The 14,380-nt window shown below is 34.9% G+C and overlaps 1 protein-coding gene across 3 annotated transcripts in view; it reads right to left on the bottom strand.

The window, feature by feature from the left end:
• Window positions 1-14,086, bottom strand: part of LOC149802757 (SEC14-like protein 5) — a 96,867-nt gene extending 82,781 nt beyond the window's left edge. For all 3 annotated transcript variants that reach the window (XM_089952184.1, XM_089952185.1, XM_089952186.1), the window contains exons 1-2: window positions 13,916-14,086; window positions 8,351-8,500 (exon numbers count right to left, since the gene is read on the bottom strand). In XM_089952184.1, coding sequence (XP_089808310.1) covers window positions 8,351-8,500; window positions 13,916-13,978 — 213 coding nt within the window. In that variant the 5' untranslated portion in view covers window positions 13,979-14,086. The remainder of the gene's footprint in view (window positions 1-8,350; window positions 8,501-13,915) is intronic.
• Between the last annotated feature and the right edge of the window lie 294 nt (window positions 14,087-14,380).

Genomic DNA, 14,380 nt, shown 5'->3' with positions numbered 1-14,380 from the left:
GAAAATCCTCAATCCCTGTTTCATGTCCTAATCTACCTAATCTATTTCAATTTAACCAAATCCTGGGCAAATTTATTATTAAAACTCTTAATTTTTTTAGATTAGATTAGAAATGGAAAACAAAAACAAGTGCCCATCAAAGGGACTGATGCTCTACTGACTATAAACAATTTCCAGGAATCCAAGATTACATCATTTTCTTCCATCTATTCATTTTAACTGAACTATCTCTGATATTCTCGAAAAACTCCAACATACCAAATTTCATTTTTTTAAAAAAAAAAAACATTTATTACATGTCAGAGTTAACATGTTCACGAGATAAAGCGCTTTAACCTAATCTCATAGATAGAAAATCGGTAAAACCTTTCAAAGGCAATGTCAAGTTACACCCAGACATTACAATTGGTAAAATCTAAAATTCATATTTGGGGGGAAACAATAAAGTTACTCAAGTGGCATCATTCAATATATTCATCAGTTACATCCATAATATGGGTTTGATCCATTCATAATGTTGGTGAAATGACATGTACACATACCAGTACAGCTACAAATTCAGTTTTGCTATCATGCAACCAAGTCAGTCAGTAGAGCTCAAGAGAAGAAAAAATTAGGTCAAGACCTCTGATTAAAGAACTGAATTCCAAACGTGAGAAAAGGTTACCAGCACAGAATATTAAATTACAAAATGGATAGTGCAACACCAAGATTCAAATTAAATGAACACTTTCTGAAGCAAATATTCTCTGGTGACAATCGAGGCGTAACATCCATACAGCATCGCATCCTTTAAAAAGAAGACCATTCTGCAAATGTCCCAGGCCAAGTGCACAAGTGGACTGCATCACACAATTCTCCACTCTATGGTAGGTTATGTTCATACTGAGCATACTGTGGTTTTATGGCACAAAAAAGTATCCAGCTGCACAATAACAATGGGTAAGTTACTGCTGCTATTCAACATAACATCATACACAGAAGATCACTGAACTTGCCTCAAATACTATCATGACACACCCACGTGCTATCTTTGGCTTAATCCATAATTAATGGCTTTTTTTAAAAAGCCAAAGTTACTGAGCTGATAAAATCCATTCATTTTCGTCCAATGTGCATCACGTATCCTCACACTGAGTATGATAAAAATCCATTCATTTTATTTTCTTTGTGTCACCATCCTCACATATTCCAAGAGATATTTTAATTAATCACAAGATCAATGCCATCAATTGTTCAAGAAGAGTTGTGATAAGATTTTTTACATGGCAACTATAGTCATCATGTTGACTGTCAGAACAGCACCATTTGCATTCTGGACACATCACATATTATAACTGATGCAATCATCTATTCAGGAAAAGTAGAATAAAAATATTTTTTTTAGAGGCCACCAAGACAGCCACTTTGAAGATTAGACAAAAATCATTTTCTTACAGGACCAAAAACACATTGCAAAAAATACTTTAATGAAAAACTCATTTGATACCACCATCTGTTTACATGCAGCAACCATAATAAGATTTGTATTATGGCCAACACAGTGGCCATATTGGGCAGGTTTGATATTTACACTTGTCCAGTCAGCTGGTGCAAGTAAAACTGTTGTGGGGACTATTAGGATTCTGCTAGTCTGTTCTTCCAGTGGAAGAAAACAAAGAAACACAATGAAAAAACACATAAAAAAGGATGTAATCTGTTCATCTAGTCATGGCTACTAAATTGTTACAACAGCAAAATTCATCAAGACATTCCAGCTCACAGGACTGGACAATAATAAATTATGTTCCTCATCATCAAGACAGTTGACTTTTGCACACAGGTGACATTCAACAATTTTGTATTTTGCACAGGCTTAGATCTGTAAATAAAAATAATTTCCCCGATTTTCCTCATTGGTTAAATTGGTACTGGTTATTTCAAAAAGACCTTGTATATCTTGGGTATTGTTAAAAGAACTTTTAATTCTCTTTATTTTGGTGTGTGATCAATTGGTGTAGTATTGTCTAGTGTATACAGCTTGGCAATGCTTCACATGTGCACCAATCAAAAAACTGTTAGCTCCACTTGGCCATTTTCATTTCCTCGACTTCAGAAGAAGATTGTAAACAAATGCAGATAACTTTATTAACATTTTAGGTATTTGATAATTTGATAATTCATTCATTGCACTCTCAGAAGTTGGTATTATCCAGTCTGTCAAAGTTCACTTTCCTTTTTTTAATAACTGCTAAGTTGTGAACTATTAATTCAGAATTCAGACTATTTTTCGAGCAAGTATGAGCAGTCATTTTGGATAGCTGTGTGCTAAGATCATTTACAATCTCCACAAGTACAATATCCAAAGGAATTTCATCCACAGCACATTAAAGTAACATAGAGGTAATGCTGACATTACCTCCAATTAGCATGTTGCAAATGCAAACAACTTCACCTTACTCCTGTCACTCTCAAAGTTCCTAATATCTGTCCAGTGCCCCGACAACTGTGATGGTCAAGTGTCTCTGATGGTCTTGACTAGATTACATAAGATCTGATTGACAAATGTATTGCAAATGGCTGCCATCACAAGATTCAATGTAACTGAACTGGTCAAAAGAATCTGACATTCTACATGTATCTTTTTACATGAATAAATCCTCATTTGCTGGAGTAATTTTTAATAGTTCTTATTATTTTGTATGTGCATATTTTCTGATTTCTCCAAACAAGAAATTAAATAAAGATAAAGAAAAACTCCACAATTCATGGGCCAGTTTGAGCTCACCCAAGAGACCAGACTGTACTAGAATGTCCAGTACTTCACAATTCAAATCATGTATAGCAACACTTAAATCCTCATTTATTCCCAAAAATCCATTCAGGAGTAGCAATTAAAAGATTTTCAAAATCGCTGATATGACAGATACTGGATGTCAGGTTAGTACCTATTTTACTTAGGACCAGCTAGGCATCTGCCAGATAATGACAAGTCTTCATAAAAAGATGCTGATACAACAATCCGTTCAGGAGGAGTAGGAATAACAAGACTTTCAAGAAAGCCAATTTATGGAATTTATATTGGATGTTGGATTGGTGCCATTTTCATTAAGACCAACTGGATATCATAATAAGACTTTTGGTTAAAATCCTACTCAACATGATTTTCTAGTTCAGGATGAGCTGTCAAAAGATTTTCAAGATGTCTGTCATGGCAACCATATTGGATGTCAGATTGGCATCATTTTCATTTAGGACCAACTAGATGTCATAAGAAGTCATTTTGTGAAAACCTCATGTTTATATAAAAATCCATTCAAGAGAAGCAATTAGCATCCATAATGGATGTCAGAACAGGATTATTTTCATTCAGGACCAACCACAGACCATCAGATGAACATGCTTTCAAGTTAACACTCCATGCAAACATGACCATCCATGGTGACCAATGATGTTAAATGGCATATTGACACCATTTTCATTTAGTACCACATACATGTTTTCTAATAAATAAGAATCCCTTGATGGGACTTGTGCTCTACAATATCATAAAAATATCCAGGAATTCAAGATATGACCATGTCTCTTTTTCACTGCTGAATGTTACTATTCTTGAGTGATGAGATATTCAAATTAACTGCTTCAATGGCTATACTGGATGTAAGATCAGCACCAGTTTTATGCAGGACAGACTAAACATCATTAGCAGGCTTTTAGAAAAAACTCATGCCAATATGAAAATCCATCCAGAGAGTAGCAATAACAAAAGTTTAAAGACAACTGTCACCGCAGCCATATTTGATATAAAACTAGTATCATTTGCATTTATGACCAATAAGTTACTGTAAGATGTCTGATGCCACACCAGTACAATTATCATTTAAAACCAAACAGACACCATAATAAGACTTCCAGTGAATACCCCATGATGACATAACTGTTCATTCAGGAAAAGTAGCAATAACAAGCTTTTCAAGATGGCTGGTGCGATGGCCATATTTGATGTCAGACCAGCACCATTTTCAATTAGGACAAACTAAACAATTATAATAAGTCTTTAAGTGAAAAACTATCCTGATATGACCATCCATTCAGGAGGAGTTACAATAACAATATTTTGAAATGGTCATACTGGATGTCCAAGAAGCACCATTTGGGACCAACCAGATGTCATAAGAAGTGAAAATTCCATACTGATTTGACTATCCATTGAGGAGGATTAGTGATAACATTTTCAAGCTGGTCAATGTGGTGGCCATATTGTATTTCAAAGTGGTACCATTTTCACTGAGTACCATGTAAAACCTCATAAGAAGTCTTCTGGTGAAAACATGTCAATATGACAATCTATTTAGAAGAAGTAACACTTTTTAGATTTTCAAGATTGCTGGCATGGTGGCGAGATTGGATATCAGAGCAGCACCATTTTCACTTAGGACCAAAGAGACATAATAAGTCTTGTAGTGAAAACCCCCATGCTGGGAGTAGCTATAACAAGATTTTCTAAATGGCTGATGTGGCAGTATTTTTCGTTTGCTAATAAACTATGAAAAAACTGCTTTCCTGATATTTTATAGGTCTGTTTGATGTTTAAAAGCACACCAACAAATGAAATGCAGTGTTACACATTGAGTGAACAGTCAGGAGGACATTTTCTGTACCACTGTCCTCTTATAATGACACAGATTTGGGGATTTGTTAACTGCAGGGGAACAATGGCAGTTTTGAGTGGAAGATTGTCACTTGGACTCGCTCAAGGTGCAACACTGTAAAGGTTATATTCTACCTGGCAACTAGAATTATTGTTGTTGTTGTTGTTGTAATGGGGTTTAACGCCATTTTTCAGCACAAGATAGGCTATACATGGCGGCCAGTATTAATGGTGGAGGAAGAACCCAGGAAAACCATGGAAAGAACCACCGACCCATGAGAAGCTACTGGCAAGCTTTCTCACATACCCAGATTAGCCGAGCCTGAGACTCAAACCCATGCAGGCAGAGGTGAGATGGCAGTGATCCGTAACGGTGAGTGCTTTAGACCACTTGGTCACTTGAGGCCCCGTTAGAATTACTGTATGTTTCAGCCTATGATTTGATGATGAAAACAAACTGAATTTGCTAATTTTTTTAAACTTTTGAATCCTTCACCCTTATACAAGACCATATGCAGTAGAAGACAAAGCCATATCAACACCTTAGCTTCATCTTTTTAACTGTTAACTTCTGGTTTTATACAAAATAACGGTGACACTGTAACCTATTCTAGTTTACTGCATTCACTATTGCTAACATGTCCCCCTCCCACCACTTTCATTTTGGAGAGAAAGTGGTTACAGGGAGACTAATCTGTATTGTTCAGTTATAGTTCCTAACAATTGTGATTTTCCTCAAGCACAGGGGCACTACAATATCTATTATCAATTGACACCTCTGAATAAACAGTTTGACACATAATATCTATTGTCACAACAACCACATGGCTATGCAGTGTAATCTGCATGCGAATTTAAGATGTTGAGAGCTTAGACCAGGTTATTCCAGTTGACACCTGTTTGAAGGCAAAATAATATATCAAACTGGCAAGGCCAGCAATAAGAAATAATGGCTATGCTTAGGGAAATGAGAAATGTAATGGACATTAATGACAGTGACAGAAATTACAGAGGAAAGTAACATATATACAAAATATACTTTTTTGTATAATTCATTAAAATATCTATGAAATTTTATAGTAAATTTACAAAAACCAGCAATTGATGTGGACTAATAATAGTGGGCAAAGAGGTATCAACACTGCTTATTACTCAAAGCCAATATCAGGGTTTAAACAGCTATAAGACTTGAATTGGTGTAGGAAAGACAGACACCAAAACAGCATCTTATTAAGAATGAATCCAGGTATTGTGCTAACACTAAAATCAGATCATTGTTAATCTACACGTAGTACATCTCTATTCTGAATCTTAACCTATATCATGGACCTTCTTCAGTGAATAGTGGAAAGGATGGTTGCTTTTGTGGGACTGAGACTCAATCAAACCTATATGATCGCTCTGGTCTCTGGGAGCATACTGCGGTCTACATTAAGTGCTGGGAGTGAGAAAGAGAAGATGATTTAAATGTAAATTATGATTCTTAGAAATTTTATCTCCCCAACACCATTACAAAATACAGTAAAATGTATCCTGAAAGATCACTACCTGTCTTGGGAGACAAGATTTTCTGTACAAAGATTTTATAGTGAGATACTACATGTCTGGAGAGACTGTGACCATTTTGGCAGAAGGGGTAGTCTTTCAAGACAGGTTCAACGATACATCACACCCTGCTCTGAGACACTCATTTGTACCAAATATACCATATTTACCTTATATATTAGAACATGGTAAAATAATTAATTTTTTGCCTGTCCCAGAACTTATGGTTAAACTTTTTTCACCTAGGTCATATGTCCCAAGACTTACGAGACAAAATAAATCTGTGTTGAATTTGTGCTCCCCATAAATGTTGCAAAAAAAACAGATAACAAAATGCTAATCTGTTACTAAAGTGAAAGAAACCAACCTTGTATTTTTATCATTTATTCCTCTTTGTTTTATCATGAACAATAAAGAATAAAACATATCCACAAATTCTGTATATATGTAGTGATGGCATCCATACTGTAGCATGTATCACTTATGTCAGATAACACATAACACATTGCCACTGACATGAACATAGAGAAACAAATCATGTTTGGTTGTACTCAAAGGTTTGAATATGTAATCCAACTGAATAATCAACTGATTGCTTGAAGACATCTGCCATGCATGCATGACATGGTGTTAGGTGCAAAATAACCAAAATAGCTGCATTATATCCAGGTCAACTATATGACAGTATCTCGCAAATAAAAACCATTACTTGAAATAAAATTCACTTGAGTGCAAATGACAATCTTTTCGCCAGCATGGGTTACAAAAAGTATTATTAATGCAAGTTATTGTTGTGTATACTATTTAACCGCAAACATCAACGCCTGTTTGTTTTAATTATGACTACAGGTGCCAAGCAAATAGAAGCCCGGGGTGGTGAATAAATTCAACTGGCAGCAAGTAATAAACCCACTGTTTAAATTTCCCAACAAGAATTCAAAGACAGAGGTTAATTTTATTACAAAGGAAGCAGAACTCAAGAGCTAATTTTGGATTCTTTTAAGTGTGTCAAATTTTTCGTCAGGAAAATAAAAAGTTGGCAAAACTAGGGATGCTAACTTTGGTCCCTTTTCACCGGATTTCACAGGAATGTTGAAAATAATTTGAAACAAAGGAATGATTTTTTAAGTGACACAATACAGTGCTTAGTACATGGACACTGAAGAACCAGCACTGACCAGAAGATCTGGAGAAAAAATAATTTGATGAATTCATGAAGGCCAGAAGGAAAGATGATTACTTCACCAACAATATGATCATTAACATGGATGAAATTCCAGTGCACCTTTGATCTCATTCCTGGATGGACTGTTGATAAGATGGGGGTTAAAAGTGTGAGAATTAGCATGACTGGTGCAGATTTTTTTTAAAAGCTGATTTTAGTTTCCGCTTCAGGAGATGCCTTGCCTCCGACAATAATTTTTCATGGCATGAGAAAGCTATAAAAAAATATTCATGCACTGAAAGAATGGATTGTACATGTGCAGCAAAAGGGTTGAGTTGATGAGATGATGCTGCAGTGGATTAAATAATTTTATCAAGTACACAGTTTTATATTTTTTAAATAAAATTTCAGCTGGAGTGCATTTCCAACATGTAATTTTTGAACGATTTAAAAGGTATCCTACAATTTGTCCCAGAACATACAGTGCACAAAAAGTTACTTTAAAAATTAATCATACAGTGTCCCAATATATATGGTACCTCTAGTTATGAATATTACTTCTACCCTGTATATTCTGAAGGTACAAGAAAATGAATTAAATACCAAAATTATCCCTTCACTGGCCCATAAAAACTCTAAATAGCCAAACAGATATGTACTAAAATATTATATTTGCCCTGCATAAATTCTTATTCAACCAGGTTTTACAAAAACATAAAAGCTCATGATGTTAATGACCTAAATGCAGTCACGTAAATGGGTGTTTTCTGGAACTTATTATGTGACCCTACTAGTACTAAAGAGAAATGCCGACTACCTTATCAGATGCGTGATTGGAAAATCAACTCAACTGTCAGAATTTTTCACTCACCTTTTCAATTTGGACAAGTGAGTTTTCAACTGCTGTTTAAATCGGATCCCATTGTAAGTTGGTCTTGAAACAATGGTATTGATAAAACAGGGTATAAAGTGCATTAATATACAGTTTGAATCCTGAAGGTGTGATTTACCTTTTTCAAAATGTAAGGTGCATCCACATTAAGCCTACATCGTCTTTCTACTACATACTCTGCTCCATCTGGACTCTTGTACTCATTAATGATATCACTCCCCAAAAACACTGGAATCATCTTACAGGTTGGAAATCTCTTCTCGTAAGCCTGAAAAATAACAATAATATTCTTTGCTCTCAAACTGGAAGTGCAAAAACTCTACGAATATATACAATACTCCTTATGTTTGAGGTGCAACTGGCATACAAGATATCCATTCTAACAAAATCTTTAAAAAAGAGTCCAAAGGTACAATAGTATAGCAAGTGGCAGTACATGGTTCTAGATGCCCTGGCTGAATGTTTTCATAATGATTTCTCCTTGTCTACATGAAACTAACTAGGCAGATTCACATTGAAGTGATGTGAATCTGCCTAGTTAGTTTCATGTAGACAAGGAGAAATCATTACAAAAACATTAAACTAACTAAGCAGATTCACATTACTTCATTAAACTAACTAGGCAGATTCACATTACTTCATTAAACTAACTAGGCAGATTCACATTACTTCATTAAAATCACTTGAACTTTGATAGCTGACACACCATATGATTGGTACATGCTTTGTTGAAATGGATTGAAATAAGAGATTTTCAATGAAAAATGTGTGTGTACCAAGGACTGAACTGTTGGTAGTTCATACATCCAAACATAAAAAATGGGCATTCTTTAACATGGATTTAAGCATACCAGAAAAAAAAACAAATCCTCCCCATGTTTTTGCATGTGCACTGAAGGTTCAAAAGTAGGTGCTATTACGTACATTAAATTTTAATTTTAAAACTTGCAAGGCAATTGGTCTGGCAAATTTAGAGGTAATCAAATAAAGCAAGAAGATCTGATCTTCAAATTTAACAGGAAGCAACTTAATTATTAAAATTGAATATGCAAAATATTCATTTCTGGATGGTATTTGAAATAAATTTCTTCACAAACTTAAATCAGAAAATAAATGTGACGGCTTACCATCACACATCCCCATCTTGTTTACTGCATGTTCCGCAACCCTGCTATTGTCTCTTCCAAGCACACACTCAGTGATCCAGTTGTCACAAAACAAATTACATCATATACATGATGAATCTTCTTGTTAGAGTTGCATTTGTGTCATTGCAACTAAATTTTTTTAATATTTGACTCCTGACCCAACCCAGAGATACCAGTCACAAGAGTCAATAATGACTCCACCTATATGAAAATGGTCATCAACAGAATAACATTAATGTCACTTCCATGGCTTACCATGGCAAATCCCAAAAATTTTAATTTCATTTGCTGCCAAACTTGTACCTTAGACTCCCCTGCGAATGCCACTCAGGATTCATAACCCAAAACCTATTACTGTATATACTTAGTGTATCCTTGTACATGTACAAACTTTAGTTAAAAAAACATTAAAACATGTCACTGCAATTGTAATTTTTGTACACATGACCTTCCATCCCCTCCCAGGGGCTTCAGGGGAGAGACACAAATCATACCCCTCATGGATGGATAATAATAATAATAATAATAATAATAATTTTTTGTTTTTGTAGGGTTTAACGCCATTTTTCAGCACACGGTAGGCTAAACATGGTGGCCAGTATTAATGGTGGAGGAAGAACCCAGGAAAACCCCGGAAAGAACTACCGACCCATGAGAAGCTACTGGCAAGCTTTCTTACATATCCACATTGGCCGAATCAGAGACTTGAACCCACACAGACAGAGGTGAGATGGCAGTGATCCATAATGAAGAACGCTTTTGACCACTCGGGGCCCCAATAATAATAATGATAATAATAATATTATTATTATTAACAGACCTAGCAAATCACAGTGTCAAAGACATTTTTTAAAAATAATGATCAAAAGAATGGCTGATCCACCTGAATGAGTATTGCTATTACAAATGTAAACATAATTTTGCACCCAGTGACCTGAACTTTAATCTTTAAATCATAAACTCAATAGGAAGCAGCTCCTCCCTTAAATGTAATGCAATGATAAAGTTATTACAAGTGCAACAACAAACATCTTGGGGAAAAATGATAACAGAAAGAACTTCATGGAAATGACCACCATTCAAACAAATTTGCAATAAGTTATTTTATAGAAACACCAACTATGTTACTGGAAAAGTTAGATCTGTAACATTCAGTTCATGTATATGGTATTATATAAGTATGTTCAAGTTGATTTCTACTGGGTCATTTTGATTTAATCAAGTTGTAGATAGATAATACTGCTTTGTTTATCAGAACTATGTAGAAAATATTAGTCTATTTTCCAGTCGAAGCTTTTTGAATGATTTTTAATACTGAAGTCATATTTCCTGGATGGTACTACAATGCAAGATGCCTCCCATGATACTGTGTTTTTTTAGGCCACCGTCTTATTACAGAGGTCTCGCTAGGATTTTAAAACTAGGAGTCCAGGACTCCCATTTTGGCAAAAATAGGAGTCATACAATCAAAAGTTGCAGTCCCTTCTTTCCAACAGAATCAACACAGACGTGAGTGCATCTATTTTTAGATGGAGAGGTTTTTGTAATGTAATCACTCACTTTAATATAACTTCATTACAACAGTCCATTGACAGGATTTATTTATTTGTCTATGTCCTTGTAGTAAATTTAGGCAATGGTTAAACAGTATCTGATTTGCTGTTTTTTTCCCCCCTTATTTTTGCAAATACGTGTCAAGTTGGAAAACAGCTTAGACCTTAAAGCGCATCTCGCGAATTCCACAACATAGCATTGTCCTATACTTTTCTGACCTACATAATTTGCAGTTTAAAGTTACATCTTTAATAAAATAATACCTTGGCTTTGCTTTCAATGATTTGTAAATTTTTCTGAAAATATTTGCCCAATGATTTAGGAAAACAGACAATCTAATAAACTGGTACATCCCAGACTTAGCGAAGAACGCCATTATTTCCCGTTAGGCCTACACATTCACTTACAGTTTAAACCTAATTTTATGATGAAATAGTGTACAAGAGGCAGTTAATATATATCCATTTCACCAATTCTGATCTTAAAACACATGTTTGTATGTTTTATCATCAAAGGATATCATGCAGGAAATTGATAGTTGCTACCTTACTCTAAAAAGGGTTAATGGTCAATCAGCTATCAAAACATAATGCTTGTGAATGGGCAAGAGTTTGTTTGTCAACGTAATTGATTTCAAAACTAGGCCTAGCTACTGACCTATTGATGAATACATTTCGCTACAACACTAGAACTGACCGGGCTAAGGCGAGGGGCATTTTAAAAAAAGTATGGTCAGTCAATGTACCTCTTAAATAGCTCTTGTTCGTCCATCAGTGATACTGAATTTTGTCAATCCAAGTAAGGACTTATTCCAAACACTAAGCTAGGCATCACACACTTTCTTACACGTAGCCAGTGTCATATCCGAACTATCAATTCTCACAACTTTAGCACTTCTGAATCTCGTTACAATCTTCGTAAGTTTGCCGTTTAACCCCAAAATACTTATTCAAATTTACGAATGGCATTTTGTCTAAGTCTCAATATGTCTTGATTCTTGTGCACTACTTATTCCAATACATTCGGAAATGAACACAATAACGAAAGCTAAAGTTGTTTATTTGATGTACTTTTATAAATGACCACATGTACATCTCTAGGTCTTTCTGACTCTGAATTCAATCACTGTAAATATCAGTACATTTTCCCACCCAGTCGCCAGTCACAGCCTTTGAACCTGCCGCCCAGCTATTGCATCATGTTCTTTTTTATGTACTCTTATAATGGCAACATGTATATACAACAAGGGGTCTTTCAGTCACTGAAATCTGCCATCGTAAATATCAGCACAGCTAATTGATCAACACATTTTCCCACAAAGCAGGTGGTTGAAGCAGGACTGGCAAGTCTTTGAATTTTGCAGCACACCTATTACATGGGTACAGGACTCCCGCCTCAGTGATTTTCTGCATCCCAGATCAAAAATTGGAATCAAAATACGTGTAATTAAGCGTTTCCAAGATCTCTGTTACTAGTTAAATAATGGTGTTGTGTAACATGTTTTGAGGTAGACTAACACTGCAATGAAAAGTCAAATTTTCTGGAATATCTCACACACTCGGCAGTCTATATCAACACTTTTCTACAAAATCATATTGCTTTAGTCTGACTTTACTTACTCTGGTGTCTTTTTTCTAATAAATTCAAATTCGCACACAAGCAAATGGATGTGTTTTGATGTTCCGAAAACATAAATTTCAGTTGGCTGAAATGTGATGGAAACCAGGAATGCCAAAATTAATTAAAAGGATGATAAGTATTTTGAATGAAACAAAGACAGTAAGACAGTGACCTAAAACAACATCTGGGGAGAAATCTTACATTGTAGGACATGCTTCCTGGGGTATAATCATAATTAGATGTAACAAACTCTAAAACCCATTAATGGGGATTGAAAACCTTACAAGCGTATTCTGTAATAGGTCTAAGTAAACCCTTGTTCTAAAATATGAGACACTGACCCTGAAATTCATGTTTTGGGGATCAAGTTCTTACTGCCTATATAACGACACTGTGTAACATGTTCTAATATCAACTAACATTGGAACAAGAAGCCTAATTTTCAGGAATATCTCACACACCTGGCAGACCACATCAATTAACATGAAGTTTCTTTAATGAAACAAATAAAATTATATTAATATGCATGATACTTCTCATCGTTTAAACCGATTTCAACAATCATGCTTCCATCGCATTCTAACTGACTGATATGTAGGCCAACATAACTTGAAAACATGTCCATTTGCTTGTGTGAATTTTAACTGATTAGAAACAAGACATCACAGTCTGACTAAAACATCATGATTTTAATTTGAAGAAAAGTACTGATGTGGGCTGCCAAGTGTAAGATATTCCTGAAAATATCACTTCTCGTGCTGATGTAAGTCGACATCAAAGCATGCTATATGGAACTGTTATTTAGGCAGTAGGACCTCAATCACCCAAAACATAAATATCTGGGGTCGATGTAATACAATGTAGGACTAACAAATCCTTTGTACACCGATTCTCTCACATTTTGTGGGCACATTTATAATCAAGTTATACATTATTGCTTTTGGTGCACAATTCATGAATATGATGGTTCCATTTTTGTATTGTGATTAAACTAAGATAAATTATATTTTTGGAACTTGCAGTTATCCGGCGATAGAAGAATTATAAAAATAAAATTTATAAAAACCATTAAAAAATGATGGTGTATATATATATATATATATATATATATATATATATATATATATATATATATATATATATACATATACAAACAGTAATTAACAAAATAATCAACTTAAACGATATTATATGCAAGTAATGATGAATTATAGGCACAGCCTATTGAAAGTTCTGAAATGCCGCATAATTTCGACCCCAATGGTCCCTGCATTGTATTCTTATTGACCTATATAACCTCATCAGCTGAGCACAACTGTCAATTGTCTAGAGACGTTTCGAATACATCAGTGAAAACTTACCGCCATAACCAGTTCAAAGGGGTGTTTATACACCCTGACTGGTGATTGGTATTTCTGCACCATCCTGGAGAGATTAAGTCCAGTGGGTCATAAATATGTCAGCTAAATTCACTTAAAATGTCGATCATTTTTACCGTTGACTGTCTTGTACAACTTTTTGGGACAAACAACACTTCAGGAAAGAGTCGGAAAATATTACCCTGAAAAAAATAGATCCTTTTTATAAACTAACGAATAAATGAATGAATGCAATGTAACTATGTTAATTTATCTTAGAATCTTTCAAAATATGTTTTATCTCTGATAAGATGTGCAAAAATGTAAAAGTGACTAATCAGATGCAATTAAAAGATCACATACTTTGCTTAGTATTCCTCCGCAAAACAAAGGTGAATTGTTTTACTCGACGCATGGTCGTTTCCAATACTGGGGGGGGGGGGGGCAATGGCCGTCTCTTCGTAACAT

The sequence above is a fragment of the Sinohyriopsis cumingii genome, chromosome 3, assembly GCF_028554795.1.
Source record: "Sinohyriopsis cumingii isolate HCF-2022 chromosome 3, ASM2855479v2, whole genome shotgun sequence".
In the NCBI taxonomy this organism is placed as follows: Eukaryota; Metazoa; Mollusca; class Bivalvia; order Unionida; family Unionidae; genus Sinohyriopsis; species Sinohyriopsis cumingii.
This window is presented reverse-complemented; position numbering and strand designations above follow the sequence as displayed.